General features: G+C 45.3%; 1 protein-coding gene across 1 annotated transcript; it reads right to left on the bottom strand.

The window, feature by feature from the left end:
- Window positions 1-464: 464 nt before the first annotated feature.
- LOC148521553 (dual specificity protein phosphatase 13A-like) lies at window positions 465-7,473 on the bottom strand. Its single transcript, XM_088475003.1, has 3 exons — window positions 7,287-7,473; window positions 6,641-6,858; window positions 465-2,450 (listed from the first exon to the last, which is right to left on the bottom strand). The coding sequence occupies exons 1-3, from the start codon at window positions 7,403-7,405 to the stop codon at window positions 2,239-2,241; spliced, it is 549 nt and encodes a 182-aa protein (XP_088331129.1). The 5' UTR covers window positions 7,406-7,473; the 3' UTR covers window positions 465-2,238.
- Window positions 7,474-17,590: the final 10,117 nt, after the last annotated feature.

Genomic DNA, 17,590 nt, shown 5'->3' with positions numbered 1-17,590 from the left:
TTGAGACATTACCACTGGAACTAAAATGGGAACAGGAGGTGAGACTACCCACAGCTATGAAGACTGGAAAACGAACTGCCAAAATCTTCACATGGAGTTTGTATTAATGAAAACCATTAGATATTGTACTATTTAGGGTATTTAGTCCCCGAAAGTATCCATGACCTTTCTACAACAATCTCAGAGACCTGCTCTCTCTTTGCCAAAACTCTGATCCACAGCTAAATATTTTATTCAGACATTCTTAGACCTCAATATGCCCCTCTTTCCAGAAAACTTCCCATCTCTAAGTATACACAAATATGCCAATTAGCTTGACTGATAAATTGTGCATTTTCAATAACTGTTTTTGAAGTCTGGTATTCATTGTTAACCACTAAACTAGCAAAAATTATTTTCCAAAAAAATGCTCAAAAACTGTCGTTTTTTTATGATCGAATTGGGTCAAGAACATCTATTTAAACTTTTGTAACACGATTTTATTAAGAAAGAAAAAGTTATTTTTTAAACACATAACCTTAACATTGATTTTTAATACATTGAACATCAATATATCAGAACATCACGACTTTATTTTACATTTCCCCGGCAGCTACTCCTCTCTGCCGTCGCAGGGTGGGGGATACTGCAGTGCTGTACAGGGAGAGTACAGGGAGAGTACAGGGATGCAGAGGAGCCAGGGGGTGCCTCTGATATTGGAGGCTGCTGGAATGTTATCTTCCAGGAACCGCCCATTGTACATTACTGATAGGGCGAATCGTTTGCGACTATGTCAGTTGTCACACTGCTTGGCATGGTCACAAACAATGCGACCACACCAGGCAAGTAGCCAAACAATGAAAACACATATTACCTGTAAAAACTATTACCACAGCAAAATTATTTTTTGTATATAGCTACCCATGACTTGTCAAATGAAGTAACAGTAAATGCCAAATAATGGGTTATAGCTATTCCTTTTGATTTGAATTTCATTTAAAAAAATATAATTATGATGAATTAGTGTAGGAGCAAGGCAGTAACAGACCCTAATGCGAAAACAGTTTAAGCCCCCAGTCCATGCTTCTGGAAAATTAATCTATATACGCATATACATTTTATTTATTTTTTTATTCAAAGTAACAGGGGAAAAAGTTTGATCCAACAGAGGATGCATGGACACTAGAGAAGAGGTGAGGCGGTAATCATTAGCAGAGCATAGAGGACAGAAGTGAGAGTGTGAGGAAATGAGCCTGGAGATGTATTGAGGAGCAGTGAGGGTGAGAACTTCATAGGTGAGGGAGAGGAGGTTGAATGTAATTCAGAGTGGTATAGGGAGCCAGAGAGTGACTAGCAGAGATGGGCAGCAGAAGTAGAGCAATAACAGAGAAATATTAGGCGGGCAGCAGAGTTGATGATAAACTGTAGAGGGGAAAGATGAGAGTTAGGAAGGCCAGAGAGGAACCAATTACAGTAATGGAGCTGGCAAATGGTGAGGGCTTTTTCTGACTGTATGCACCAATGCATTTGATAGTACTTATATCACACATATTTTAGCCTGTCTGAAGCTTTACAGCAAATGCTGTGACTCCACACATACTCAAAAGAGCAGAGTTAGACCATAGGTGATGGTCCTCACTTCTGGATGGCTGTACCCCCCTGCAATGGCATTAATTCCACCAAAGAGGGCAGCTAGAAATTAATGCGGATGGGTTGGGTGCGGGATGCCGGCGCTCAGGATCCCGGCGGTCAAAATCCTGTCACCGCCATTCAGACAGGGTTAGGATACCAACACCTGTCAGTAGGTATCCTAACCATCCCCTACCCTTAACCTTCTCTTCCTGCACCCTGAACCTAACCTCCCCCCTAGTGCCGAACTCTCCTTGCCTAGTGCCTAACCCTAACCGTCCCTGTCCCCCCACTACTTACCTTCAGGATGCCGGTGGTCATGGTGCCGGCGCCAGGATTCTGACAGATATCGGGATTCCGGAGCCAGTATTCTTAGCGCCGGCATCCCATCTGTCGGGATTGTGACTACATCTCAATGCAGATATGTGCTAAGTGGCTTATTAGCTATAAGAGACATTTAATGAGAATTAAACCTTGTAATATATTATTTAGAAACAAAATAGAATGTTAGCATATCTCCACACATAAAAGAAAGATATTCCATTGGAGTTTTTTTTCACTTATCAGTGACACTGGGCCTATATACACATATTTCCTTGGAACAACTGTTAGGGATCCTTGCTTCTCCTATTAAAGCAAGCAGCATCGCCAAAGTGTGTAGTGCAGTTCCATCTCCAGCCGCTGCAACTGCTGCAGGAATCCACGGTTGGGAGCAATGCAACGGTACTGAGAAACATGGCGGATGGCATCTGCCAGGGAGAAGTCTTGGTAAATCATTAGGTAAGCCAGGACCAGTGTGGCTGAACGGCTTTTACCCAAAACACAGTGTACGAGGATTTTTCCTGCAAAGAAAAGTTAAAACATATTTAGAATAAGACTTATGTGTGGAACCCCTGATATTCAAGGATCTTCAAAAACTGAAATGTTCAAGAAGCAACATATAAAATTATATAAGAGCAAAATAGTGCTCCCAAAATGAATCCCTGAAATATATCTGTATTAGTGGGAATAGTTACATCAGCCAAAATGAAAGTTAATAAAAAAAAATCCAACAAAGCATCAGGCTCACTGTGAAGAAGGAAGGGCAAATGGTGAAGATCAGATGAAAACCAATATAAATTAGGTTATGTATCAAACATTTCATTGTACAAACAAGGTCTTGGTTACTGGATACCCTGTATCTCTTAAGCTGAGTACAAACACTTGTTGATACATCGTTCATTCGATCGGCAAGCGATATATTGTGAGTGCATCATGGGTGTGTACACCTGCTATATCTGTGAACAACGTAGTTCACAAACATATCAGGTCGACCCTGCAGCATATCTTGCAGATATATCGGCACGTCTAGCTATGTGTACGGGCGGCACGCCAACCACCTGTACACTGGCTGCAGGGACCACCGGCTCTGACATCACAACAGTGTGGGCAAATTTAAATGTCCGTCCAGTTATGATATCAGGCCAGTCTGGTCACTAGCAGATAGGCAGAAACAGACACTCTAATCAGAATGCTGGAGAATAAGGAACACGCCTTAATTTATGCAAGTCAGGTTGTTGTATAAGTTTGCAATTTCTGGCCAAAAGTGAGCAAACATGGCATGGTGAATCTTCATGTTATGTCTTTCTAATCCTGTTGAAGCTCTGTCCAGTTTTCAACTAGGCGGTGGCAAGTGGTATCTTAGATAATGTTTGGCTGTGATTTTTTTTTCATTGAATACTTTCTTGGTGCCTGGTTGTAGGGTGATGAAGAAAACTAGAAGCATTGACCAGGGGTGGTTTAAGAGGGAAGATGGCCCGGGTGGGCTCCCACTCTCTTTACTGTGCATATCTATTGGATCGGCACCATTTTCTCAGTAACCTCTACATAAGTTATTGCGCTACAAAATAGCCACACTGTCTTTTAGGATTATGTTATAAATTCACCGCTGTTTGTAAATACCACAAGGATTATGCTATAAATTCATTACTCTTTGTAAATACCACACCATTGCACCAGGTGTTATTGAAGATGATATTGAGATTAACTTAATTTTTATGAACTGTTAAAAAAGAGATGCCATTCCACTAACTTGTTGGCAGACTAGACTATAATTATTGTAACAAGGTAACACCTGCACCCAAGAGGAAAATCCTTGTTCCTTTATAAAGGTGCGTACACACGGTACGATATCTATGAACGATAACGATATCGTTCAACAATATATCGTTCATATCGTTCATTTTTATGCAGTGAACGACTGATGCACGTTCCCGCCTGAATGATAACGATATCTATGATCGTTCGTACATGCAGGCCAACTTACACAATATTGTCAACTTTGCCCGTTCAGAAATGTGGCAGGATGACTTCACTGAAAGATATCTTTCAAGTTGTTGATGGCAGAGCCATAACTAGACTTTTTGGTGCCCTGTGCCGGAGAGAGCATTGGCGCCCCCCTCCCCCCCCATTTTTTAAATAGGGACATTGAGATAGTGCACCTGAAAAGGGCCATGGACTCATGGGGAAGGGCCAGGGAAGAGACAGGGGAGGCCAGGAGATGCTGGGGATAAAAAAAAGAGGAAGTTACAAGCGAGAATGATAATAAACAGGAAAACTGACAGGCCCAAACAGCTCCATCATGCCAGTGGCGGGCTGGGCCGGGGGGGCAGGGTGCCATGTGCCCCCCGGGCTGCTGCACCATGCGGGCTGCGGGCAGTCTGTGTCTCTGTGACACAGCTGCACCGCGTGTGTAGCGCTGACCAGACGGAGTTCGGTCAGCGCTACAGTTACAAACACACAGCCACCGGCTCCGGCAGCTGTGTGTTTGTTTTGAGTGGCAGCCAATGAGAGTCTGTCAGAGTCGCTCCATCTTCCGGCTCCTGCAGTGGGCAATGGGAGAGACGTCATGACGTCATATGATGTCTCTCCCATAATGCAGAGTGGCCCGGCCCGGGAGGACACTACTGGGGACACTATATAAGAAGCTTACTACTGGGGGCACAAGGGGCACTGCATAGGGGGGACCACTACTGGGGGCACTGTATAAGGGGCACTGCATAGGAGGATCACTGCTGGTGGCCTGTATAAGGGGGTCCTCTCCTGGGGCACAGGGGGCACTGCATATGGGCACCACTACAGGGGGCTGCCCCAAATCTTTATTTTTACTTTACATTAATTCCATATGGACCCACCTCCTTCCTGGAACACTTGAGGGGAGGGGGGGCGCCTAAGCACGCACGTGCTCCGGGCACCATGGCTACACGCTACTCCTCTGCCAGGGCCACCTGCATGCATTTGCCCCCCAGGCTAAAAGTTGCCAGCCAGCCTCTGCCCCCTGCTCTGCGGTGCCCTGTGGCAGTACCCTAGCTACAGCCCTGGTTGGTGGTACAGATCGTACTGTGGGCCTGATTCAGAGCCGAACGCTCTGACCAGAGCCCTCGCTCTGAATCAGGGCCCTCCTCCCTCAACTTGGAGCGGCCTCATGGATGCTCACATAGCTGTGGGTTACCACCCACAGCTATAGCGAGCGTCCATGATGATGGTCGCGATGGTCAAGACCATCGCGACCATCGGGCTTGCGACGAGACCCTGCGGTAGGGTCTCGGTGACCGCAAGCCCAGGAGTGATTTTGGCTCTATCATTGCCAAAATCACTCCCACTGACATCACAAACAAAGTATTGAGCAAAGGCTGTGAATACTTATGTACATGTGATTTCTTATTTTTTTTTTTTTTATTAAATTTGCAAAAATCTCGAAAAAACTGTTTACACGTTGTCATTATGGGGTATTGTGTGTAGAATTTTGAGGACAAAATTTTTTTTTTTCCATGTTGGAATAAGGCTGTAACATAACAAAATGTGGAAAAAGTGAAGCGCTGTGAATACTTTCTGGATGCACTGTAAATGGATCTGCATAGTGCACATTTGCCCTATTTGCCCATGCTGATATAGGCTTATCACTTAGGGGCCGATTCAGACCTGGACACTAAGCCGCGGACGCATACTCAGTACTGAACTCGCCAGAAAAATGGCAGCCACGACATTCTCCCGGGGATAAGCTCATATGAATTTTCTCGAGATATGTTTCGGCGACAGAGGGGGGCACACAGAGACTATACACAGGCCCCCTCCTATTAAACTACCCTTGGTACTGTATATACTAATTATTAAGATTGGAAGCTAGTGGATTGCATTTATTATCTTATGCAGTGTATATAGACAAAACCCCTACAAACCATATAGAGACTGATAAAGTGTCACTTCTTCATTTTCTCCCCATCTGTGTGTGTCAACAGGCTCATTTATATCTTTTTCCCTGTTATATACACTTTGGGGTAGATGTACTAAGCTTTGGGGAGTGATAAATTGGCAACAAATTAGCTCCTAACTATCATTTTTCAAACACAATTTGTAAAATGACTGGAGCTGATTGGTTGATACTTTATCTCTCTCCACTTTATCTCTCCCCAAGGGGTCTATTCATTATCACTTCATTTCTACAAAAGCAGGTGAAAATGCACAGGGGACAGAAATTCATCAGACTCGGCAGTGCTGCTCCAAAAGAGCAGTGAAGCCGCTTCGGATTATTGCTCCGGCGCTCGAGGGGAGTTAGAATGTTAATTATCGGGGTCTGTATTTGTTGACTTATTTGTCTATGCATTATAGACTTTACATCAGTGGTGTTTTTATTGCATGAGTCCCCTTCCCCCCTGCACCCAGAACGCTGAGAGCCAGCGCCATATTTATGGCACTCATTTCAGGATGGTAATGGGATTCAGACCAATCAGTGCTATTAATGCATCTGAGTCCCCTGGCCACATCCAAAGAGTGAACCACAAGTATGCCACTGGCGCCTGCGCAGAATATAGCAGTGCCGGAGTTTGGGCTAACTAGTATGCAGGCATCAGCGTTATATTTCTGGAAGGGAGGAACTGCAAAAAAAACCTGAGAAATTACGGCCTGTGATTTCTTACACTTCCTATGATTGACATATGATATTTACTTTTGAACATTTACCAGTTAACTGGCTGACACTAACTCAGATACTTACCATTGGGTGTATTTAGGGCTTGGTGAATAAACTTTGCCCCCGGGCGCAGAAATACACTAATGTTAAACTCTGGACAATCTTCTGCAGTGATGCCATAGTACTGGATGCCAGGGCCATATTCTGTGCTGTCTTCCGTGCATTCCCAGCAAGCATGAGCTGCGTTCAAGATGTGGGTGATGCCAATCTTCTTCAATTTGTTTTTGTCACTTGCTATGACACTGTTGCAATGTTGATATAAAAACAAAAATATGCAGCTTGTGAGTCTATTGCATAATGATCACACCAATGTACAGGTCCCTAAACTTGTCTTGTACATATCAGTGCATATTACACTAGCATTGGATCAGGCATGAAGAGAACAAAGATGCTTTTATTGCTGTGAATGTGTAGAGGTACACTTGCCTTGCGCACAATCTCTACTTACAATATCAGAACTTAATTTAACCTTATTCAACCCATGACCAATATTATGTTAATTACTCAAATGCTCATCACATCAGTTTTGGCTACAGCAAAATATTCTGCTAACACTAGATAGATGATGTGATCTGGCCCCTTTTGGCATCGTATACAGTTACTCCAAATTATCCTAATGTAGCCTCTGAAATGTCATTGCACCATATATTGCTTTGGTAATGCCACTTACGCATCCCCCAGGTATAGATTTGGGAAGACTTGGTCCACGTGATGTGTAGCCCCTGTGTAGTTTTCTAGAAGTGCTTCCAGCTCACACACAGGAGGGGAGTCCCTGCATATCTTCTTCATTTTGGGAGCACCCAGTAAAATCAGCAGCAGTGTAAGGAGATTCCTGGATGTAACAGTTGTGTCACATACATCAGACTGTCTCTACGAAGTGACACTTGATGTCATGTAACAGCTGACAAGCTGTCATCAAATGCTGCTGGAGGGGGCTGGGGAAATTTAGACACTGAGTGATTGTCCCCATAATGTCAAGAGTGTTTTGGTACTACAATGAGTATGCTGTAACGGAGAGGCAAAGCTAACTGATACAAACAATGCACATTGTGTGTAACTCATAGCAGGAAAATAATCCTATATTATTATTATATATTCAAGAAGTGATTACTGTACAAGGGCAAGTTATGCTTTAATGAAGGATATTTTATTTTAATTTAACTGATGTGTGTTTGTTCTGATGTTGTTGTGTGGGTGGCACCTTTACCAGCCTGTCACCGTTGTCTCTGAAGAATCTCCTGCTAAAGAGTTAAAAGCTGAGATCCGGGGTTGAGGGAGGAATCGGAGGTGAGGGGCCTGAATGTATGATCTCCTCATCCACAAGTGTCGAATGTTGGCGAGACCTGTCCAAATGGCGTGGAGTCTAACCTGCTGGAAGGTGTTCACCAGTAACCCCTCCAAGCGGGATATGGGTTTAAGCTGCACCCAGCAGGCAGGTCGCGGCACTTTGGTCAGGTATCTGTCACCTGTGGGAATGGAGATAAACACAAACGATGGCCCAAGTGATATACTTCAGAAAGAAGCACTAACTGAGTATCTGCACTGGAGAATGACTCTGGGTATACAGCCAAGAGAATAGATGCTCCACGAATATGGAAGAATGACTCAGTAGTAGTAGTATCCAGTGGAAGTACTGAGTACACAGGATAGGATGATTTGACGCACTGCTGCACAAGGAGATGGCACTGGTGTATGCACGCAGGCAAGGTGTTTCTGATGCACTGCTGCACAAGGAGATGGCACGGGTGGTTGCATGCAGGTAAGGTGTTTCTGTCGCACTGCTGCACAAAAAGATGGCACTGGTAGTTGCACGCAGGCAAGGCATTCCTGTTGCACTGCTGCACAAAGAAATGGCACTTGAAGAGACTCGAGGGTATAACAATAAGGGAACCTGGAATGAAGTGACGACTAGTAGACACGAGTAACAACATTGTACAGGCAACTTCCTGTTGCCCAGAGCCCCGTTGAATACCCTAAGGTAGCAACTACATTGGAAGGCAGCGTCAGCTGGCAACAGCCATGCTACCATTGGCTGGGGGGTCAGTCAGGTGATACAGACTGTCATGGCGACACCCATGATGGAAACCATGGAAACCAAATCATGGAGCAGCCACTGACGATAATGTCCTTAAGGCATAATTCTCAGCACGTCACCTGCCACTGTACCAGACGTCTGATCGCACGAGAAGTCAGGGGAAGTCGGTGCAGCAGTGAGTAACGGACGATCCTAGGCCGGAACCTGACAGTGCCCCCCCGTTTCAGGGTGGACTCCAGACACCCAGAAGGCTTATCACGAAACCGTCTATGAAAAGCCCGAACAAGTTGAGGGGCATGGACTTGAGGTGCTTTAGGTGAAGAACGCTGAAATTAGTTAAGGATCAGAGGAAGTAGCAGAGAGATGCAAAAGGTATTGGAGATCTTCAGCTGTGGAGGAAGTTCCAATTTATACACCACAGGATTAATTATCTTGAGAATGCGGTAGGGTCCAATGAATCAAGGAGCGAACTTTGTACTAGGTACCTTTAAACGAATATTCCTGGATGATAATCAAACTCTATCACCAACTTTCAGAAGGGGAACAGCCAGACATTTCTTGTCAGCAAATTTTTTGCAATTCTTAGAGGTTCTCTTCAAGGAGCAATGAATATTCTTCCTCAAAACTGCAAATAAGTCAACTAAACTAGTTACGGCTGGTACATCCATAGGTGGTAACTCTTGAAAATCAGGTTCTCGATGATGTCTACCGTAGACTGTGAAAAATGTAGTGGAGTTAGAAGAGGAATGATACCTGAAGTTGTGTGAGAAATCAGCACATGGTAAGAGATCTACCCAGTTGTCCTGGGAAGTAGATACGAAAAGCCTAATAAAAGTTTCTAGTTTTGGTTTACCCTTCGGTCTGACCATTTGTTTGAGGGTAGTAGGCAGAGGAGAATTTTACTTAATTCCGTAAGTAGCACACAGAGCTCTCCAAAACTTGTACCCCTCAATTGAATCCAATCTCTTTAGGTAGACCATGCAGCCTGAAGGCATCTCAGATGAAGATTTTTGCTAGTTGTGGGGAAGAAGGAAGACCCACCAGAAGAATAAAATGGGCCATCTTAGAAAATCAATCCACGACCACACAAATGGTGTTATGTCCCTTGGACGGAGGCAATTCTGAAATGAAATCCATGGAGACATGAGTCAAAGGAGAGACTGGAACTGAGGACGTAATGGACCCATGATTCTTTTTCGGGAGACTTTATGCTGAGCGCATTTGACACAAGACAGAATGAAACTCCGAACATCTTCCTTCATGGTAGGCCACCAGTAAGATCGCTGTAGAAAAGTTTTGAGGATGCCGGAATGACCAGCGAAGAGGGAGGCATGAGCCCAAGTCAGTGATCTTTTGCGCAGTTGGGGAGCAACAAAAATTTTCTCAGGAGGAGGAGACAATATTTGAGTGGGTGCATAGACAACAGGATCTAGGATTGGACGAACTTGAGGTTGATCCTCTTCCTCCTGTGTATAAAGGAACATCAGAGATAGCGCATCCGCTTTCCTATTCAAGGTGCCAGGATGAAACTGGAGTTTGAAATCAAACCTAGAAAAGAAAAAAGAGACCAGCAAGCTTGTCTGGCATTTAAACGATGTGCTGTTTGAAGGTGCACCAAATTTTTATGATCCGTAATGATGGTGACCGGAAATTTAGCCCCTTCCAGAAGGTGTTGCCACTCTTCCAGTGTCAGGCACATCCCCAGTAACTCTTGGTCTCCAATGGCGTAATTTTTCTCAGCTGGAGAAAATTTTAGTCAGAAGAACCCACGTGGATGAATCCTATCTTCAGCGGTTTGGGACAATACAGCTCCTACTCCAACCGAGGAGACATCAACCTCAAGAATAAAGGACTTGTCCAGTTGTGGCTGGCGAAGGATGGGCACTGTAGAAAACGCTGTTTTAAATTTTTGAAATGCCAACACAGCCGGGGCAGACCAGTAAGAAGGATTAGCCCCTTTTTTGGTGAGGGCTGTGATAGGAGCAACCAGCATTGACAAATTCAAAATAAATCTTCGATAATAATTTGAAAACCCTAGAAATCGTTGGGTAGACTTCAGGGAGTTAGGCTGGGTCCATTAAAAAATGGCTCTCAGTTTGTCAGGATCCATCCAAAGGCAATTTCCATAAATAATGTGACCCTAGAACGGCAATGAGGTTTGTTCAAAGAGACATTTAGAAATCTTCCCAAAAAGACAGTGGTTTCGGAGACGGGATAAAAACTCTCACACATGAAGTCAGTATAAACGTAGGTTCTCAGAAAAGATTAAAATGTCATCTAAATAAACTACCACGTATTTGTAGAGAATGTCCCTGAAAATTTCGTTAACATATCCCTGGAATACTGCTGGTGCATTACATAACCCAAAGGGCATCACTAGAATTCAAAGTGGCCGTCCCGTGTATTGAATGCGGTTTTTCATTCATCCCCTGCCTTGATACGGATTAAGTTGTAGGCTCCGCGGAGGTCCAATTTAGTAAAAAAGTTAGCCCCACGAACCTTGTCAAAGAGTTTGGAGATGAGTGTCAAGGGATACTGGTACTTAATAGTAATTTGGTTGAGTCCTCGATAATCTATGCAGGGTCTGAGCCCCCCATCTTTCTTGTCTACAAAGAATAATCTTGCCCCAGCAGGAGAAGAAGACAGTCGGATAAACCCTTTGGCTAAATTTTCCTTAATGTAATCCGACATTGCTGCCGTCTCCGGGACTGAGAGAGGGTATATTCGGCCATGAGGTGGCATTTTCCCAGGGTAGAGATCTATACCACAGTCCCAGGCTTTTATGTGGAGGCAACTTGTCTGCAGCCTGTTCACAGAAAACATCAGCAAAATCATGATAAGGTTTAGGTAGACAGGGATCAGGGAGGACTTCCCAAAACACCAGGAGTAGGAGACTTATCAACAGGTCTGGTAGCAACTGGAAGGACACGCACAGGGATCACATGAGACAAGCATCCTTGGGAACAACTTGAACCCCAGGCCAGGATTTGCAGACTGGAACAATTCAACGTAGGATTGTGTCTTTTCAACCAAGGCAGACCTAACACTAGATCATAAGAGGTCTTCGGAATAACTAACAATTCCAGCATCTCCTGATGGAGACATCCAACTCTGAGAGACACTGGATGGGTAATAGACTTTCCTAGAATAATGTTGCCGTCTACCCTGGAAAGAGACAGCTTACTGGGTAATGGAGTAACTGGAATACCCAGGGTTCGAACTAAGGACATAAATAAAATTTCCGGCAGCTCCGGAATCCACCAGGGCTTTTAAGTTCTTTGTACTAGACTTGTGGGAAAGGGATACAGATAAAAGACTATCCATTAACTGGGAAGGCTTGATCACAACTCCCAAATGAACACTCCCAATTCCAGTTAGGGTCTCGCGTTTCCCGCAAGAAGAGGACAATTCTTAAGTATGTGGTCCAGAGCGGCACAATAAAGGCAAAGCTTATTCTGGAAGTGATGTTTTTTTTCAACCGTGGTCAGCCGGGACTTATTGACCTGCATAGGTTCTTCCCCACTGGTAGCAGAGAAGAGGAGCGGGCATCCAAAAAGGGCCGATCACGAAGACTATCTCCTCGCCCTCTACTAGCCAATCGTTCCCTATGACGTAGGTCAATCTTGATGCACAGGGAGATTACGTCGGCGAAGGACTCCAGAATATCCCGAGAGGCTAATTCGTCCTTCATTTTCTCAGAAAGCCCATGTAAGAAAGCTGCCTTAAGAGCCTCCTCAATCCACTTCAATTCAGAGGAGTTGGTTTGAAACCAAACCACATATTGTCCTACAGTGCGGTTTCCTTGACAGATTTGAAGAAGATCAGAAGAAGCTGAGACAGAACGGCCTGGTTCTTCAAAAATTCTTTTGAAAGAAGAAATAAAGGTTTCATAATTGGACACCAGTAGATCGACTTGTTCACATAATGGGGAAACCCAGTCCAAAGCGGTTCCTGTCAAAAGAGAATTAATATAAGCTACCTTTGACCTAGGCATAGGGAAATTCTGTGGCAGGCACTCAAATTGGATCTCGCATTGGTTGATGGACCCCCGGCATTGTCAAGGGTTCCCATCAAAACGTTCCGGGGATTCTAACTGTAGATGAGACTACTGAGACACTGGAACCTGAGGATGGACTGGAGGATTTGAAGGATCAGAGACAGCAGGAGGAGGGAGTAACATAGCCAAAGTAGACTGGATAGAAAGTAGTTGTCCCAAGAGCTCCTGTAAATACTGAGCCACTTAATGTTGTGCTGCCTCCTGATTGTCCATACGAGAGATGAGATCTTGCAATGCTCCTGCACCCTGGGATCCTGGAGCTTCCATTGAGCCTATACAAACTGTCACGCTTGTCTCTGAAGATGAAAGCTGAGGTCTGGGGTTGAGGGAGGAATCGGAGGCGAGGGGCCTGAATATATGATCTCCTCATCCATAAGTGCCGGATGTTGGTGAGACCTGTCCAAAGGCACGGAAGTCTAACCTGCTTGGAGGTGTTCACCAGTGACCCCTCCAAGCAGGATATGGGTTTAAGCTGCACCCAGCAGGCAGGTCGCGGCCCTTTGGACAGGTATCCGACACCCGTGGGAAAAGAGATAAGCACAAATGATGGCCCGAGTGATATACTTCAGAGAGAAGCACTAACTGAGTATCAGCACTGGAGAATGACTCTGGGTATACAGTCAAGAGAGTAGATGCTCCACGAATATGGAAGAATGACTCAGTAGTAGTATTATCCAGTGGAAGTACTGAGTACACAGGCTAAGATGTTTTGACACACTGCTGCACAAGGAGATGGCATCTGTGGATGCACGCAGGCAAGGTGTTTCTGATGCACTGCTGCACAAGGAGATGGCAGGGGAGATGGCACGGGAGGTTGCACGCAGGCAAGGTATTTCTGTCGCACTGCTGCACAAAAAGATGGCACTGGTGGTTGCACGCAGGCAAGGTGTTTCTGTGACACTGCTGCACAAAGAAATGGCACTAGTGGTTATACACAGGCAAGGTGTTCCTGTTGCACTGCTGCACAAAGAAATGGCACTTGAAGAGACTCGAGGGTATAACAATAGGGGAACCTGGAATGAAGTGACGACTAGACTAGACACGAGAAGTAACAATATTGTACAGGCAACTTCCTGTTGCCCAGAGCCGGTTAAATACCCTAAGGTAGCAATCAGCTGACAACAACCATGCTACCATTGGCTGGAGGGTCAGTCAGGTGATACAGACTGTCATGGCAGCGCCCATGATGCAAACCACGGAAACCAAATCACGGAGCAGCCACTAATGATAATGCAGCTAAGGAATAATTCTTAAAATGTCACCCGCCGCTGTACCAGACGTCTGACCGCACGAGAAGTCAGGGGAAGTCGGCGCAGCGGTGAGTAACGGCCGATCCTAGGCCGGAACCTGACACAGCCGCTCTTCCCACTTTTGTAGGTATTGCCATACTGATCCCCAGTAGTAACCACACTAGCCTAATGAAACTAACTAATTCAGTTTCCCCTTCCCTTAGTTTGTCCTCCTCCCCCGGCTTTCCCCCTGGTCTCCGGTATAGAAATCTGTCTTTACACGTCTCCTGTTTCCACTGTTACAGACTTGCTTTATCCACATTTCACAAATAGAAAGCAGATGTAGTGACCATACACAAAAAACATTTTTCCTCCTTATCCCCTCCCATCTTTAGAGATTCTCACTTCCCTGTTTGTTATTCTGCCAAGAACCCTGTCCTTCCTGTTTAGTTCTAGGATTTAATTTACCCTCCACTCTAAGCTAGAGGATGACAATGTCAGTTTTCTCATACAAGTCAGCCAACTTGACAATAGTTGGGTTACCCTGGTGTCATTAAATGCTCCTAGGCCCTGATTCAGAGCCGCTCGTAAGTGGCTGCTCGTTCGTTCTGACCGATGTTCGCACATCTGCGCATGCGTACGGATTTTAATACGCATGCGCGAACCAGTCAGTGCGGCCGAAAATCGTTTGTTCGCTATATAGCGAATGCCTGCTATTTTGAGTGACAGAAGGAGGCGTATGTGGGTGGTAACAGGGGTAGGTGCTTGAAAACGGGGGTGTGGAATTAGATCGCAGGCGTGCTTAAAGGTCAAAACGGACGTTTTAAGGGAGTGCATAATTAATACAGCAGCGTCATTGACCACGTCACTTGGTTTTTTTTTACTCCGAACTGCTCGCAAAATAGCGGTTGAAAAAAACAGCCACAAGAATAGCGAGCATTTCATACGCTGTTCGATGTACTAGATTAATCTAATAAATAGCGGACATGACGTATGGTGCGAGCGGCAAGGGGGCGTATTTTTCCAAATTACAAAAGCAAGTTTTGCTCGCACGTTCAGACTTAGAGGCGTGAACAGACCGCAATTAGCGAACAGTTCATTTGAATAGCCACCCCTTGTTTTAGAACGAACGACCGCAAATAGCGAGCGGCTCTGAATGAGGGCCCTAATTCCTTAGGCCTCTGTGTAAAGAGGCTCTGCAAATTAAAAGAGGTCATCTTATTCTGCTTGGAGATTATTATATCCTTGTCATACAGGGCCGGACTGGGATTAAAAATAGGCCCTGGCATTTAAAGAGCTCACAGGCCCACCTTGCGTCAGCATCTGGCTCCTGGCATAGACTCCTCCCCTTACTATTCCTGACCCCTCCCACTTCTTAGTCTATGCTCTTACATATATAATATCAGACCAACAGACAAGTACACATCAATCTCTATTAAAATACATACAACAGAGCACATCCTGCACGGGAGTCAAACATTTGGTATTGTGTTGGTTCTGTTAAGCTGTGTACACACCTATAGATATATCTGTCCAATTCGTGTGGTGGGACAGAAAATCTGGGAATGTATGGGAGCAAATAACAATAGAAATTTGCTCCCAGATGCTGGAAAATGGACCAGATTTTCTTTCCCACCAGATTGGACAGATATCTATAGATAAAGCTGGCACTTCACTGGTGTAGGTCATACACAAAGAAAGGGGAGGGCATTTTCCCCAAGCCCTAGTTTAGCAGCTGTAGAAAATTAGATAGTGTTCACTGTAGGACTTTTTAGGGCAGGGGTGCTGAACGCAGAGGACACATCTGTGGACACCAAAGCAGAGCCGCAACTACACATTTTGACAAAAGAGCATGTGTTGCGCCATCCATAGGGGTAGCACGGAGAGCGCGTGCCTTCGGCACGCTTAATAAAATTCAGGTGTGGTCTTGCTGGGAAGGGGCGTAGTCACCTAATTTTTCACGGTACGCCACACAGTAGTGTCTCTTTTTCACATTCCGTCACACGGTAGTGCCCCATAGTCACATTACGTCACACAGTAGTGTCCCTTAGTCACATTACACCACATGGTAGTATCCCTTCTTCATACTACACTGCACAGTAGTGTCCCTTATTCATGTTACTTCACACAGTAGTGCGCTTTCTCACCTTTCGTCTGACAGTAGTGTCCCTTTTTCATGTTACGACACACAGTAGTGTCCCTTTTTCACATTACATCCGTGTCCCTTTTTCATGTTATGTCTCACAATAGTGTCCATTATTTACATACACAAATATGAATATTTGCCCATAACAAATATTATAAACTAGAAATATTATAAACAAGAGAGGAGAAATTTGGGCAGCTGGGGAGAGAGAAGGAAAAACGGGACCAAACATAGGAGAATTTGGGAGAGCCAGGAGAGAGAGAGGAGGAATAGGAGGAACAGGGGTAGAGAGAGAATATGGGGAGTCAGTAGAGACATAGGAGAAATATGGGGAGTGGGAAGAGAGGCAGAAGAAATAGGGAGAGCCAGGAGAGAAAGAGAAGGTTTAGGGAGAACCGGGAGAGAGCAGAAATAGGGAGAGTCACGAGTGAAGGAACAGGTTGAGCCAAGAGAAATGGAGGAGGAATTGTGGAAGCTAGAGAGACATAGGAGAAATAGGGTGAGCAGGAAGAGAAAGAAGGAATAGGGGAAGCCGGGAGATAAAGAAGGAATTGGGGAGGCTGGGAAAGACATAGGAGAAGGGAGCTGGGAGAGAGTAGGAAGGAATTGGGAAAGACGAGAGAAAGAGAGGAGGAATAGGGGACGCCGAGAGTGACATAGGAGAAAGAGGTGAAGCTGGGAGAGAAGGAGAGAGAAGGAAGAGGGGAAGCCAGGAGAGACATAGGAGAAAGAGGAGAAGCTGGGAGAGAGAGGATAGGAATAGGGGGAGGCGAGAGAGACATAGGAGAAAAAGAGGAACCTAGGAAAGAGAGAGAGGAATAGGGGAAGCCGGGAGAGACATAGGAGAAATAGGGGGAGCTGGGAGAGAGAGAAGGAATAGGGGAAGCCGGGAGAGACATAGGAGATAAAGGGAAACATGGGATAGAGAAGAGGAATAGGGGGAGATGGGAGAGACATAGGAGAAAGAGAGGAACCTGGGAAAGAGAGAGAAGGAATAGGGGGAGATGGGAGAGAGAGGAGAAATAGGGGGAGACGGGAGAGACATAGGAGAAAGAGGGGAAGCTGGGAGAGAGAGAAGGAATAGGGGGAGATGGGAGAGAGAGGAGAAATAGGGGAGATGGGAAAGACATAGGAGAAAGAGGGGAAGCTGGGAGAGAGAGAGAAGGAATAGGGCAAGCTAAGAGAGACATTGGGCTCGATTCAATTCAACGCAAATTGAATAGCGCCAGTAATGAGCTCCCGAAGCTATTCAATTCAGAACGCTGCTAAGCCTGACTAAGGATTTCTTCTTGCATCTCTCCTGGGATGCAAGCAAAAATCCGACAAAAGTCCAGGCGCAATGTCCTTAGCGTGACGAAAACAGCATCGCGCCGGGAAGTTTAGTCAGAGAATGCCCGTTCTCGCGATTACACACCCTGTTTAAGGCGCGAGGGGTGAGAGAAGGGCATTCTCCGTTCTAACAATGCGCAGAATTTAATAGCTTCGGGAGCTCATTCCCGGCGCTATT

The sequence above is a fragment of the Taudactylus pleione genome, unplaced genomic scaffold, assembly GCF_031769625.1.
Source record: "Taudactylus pleione unplaced genomic scaffold, aTauple2 ptg000157l, whole genome shotgun sequence".
In the NCBI taxonomy this organism is placed as follows: Eukaryota; Metazoa; Chordata; class Amphibia; order Anura; family Myobatrachidae; genus Taudactylus; species Taudactylus pleione.
This window is presented reverse-complemented; position numbering and strand designations above follow the sequence as displayed.

Coding starts and splice junctions, on each gene's coding strand:
- LOC148521553 (XM_088475003.1), bottom strand. CDS start 7,405: ATGAAGAAGATATGCAGGGACTCCCCTCCTGTGTGTGAGCTGGAAGCA. Junction 6,859..7,286: donor AATCTATACCTGGGGGATGC/GTAAGTGGCATT, acceptor ACATTGCAACAG/TGTCATAGCAAGTGACAAAA. Junction 2,451..6,640: donor AGCCCTAAATACACCCAATG/GTAAGTATCTGA, acceptor TTTTCTTTGCAG/GAAAAATCCTCGTACACTGT.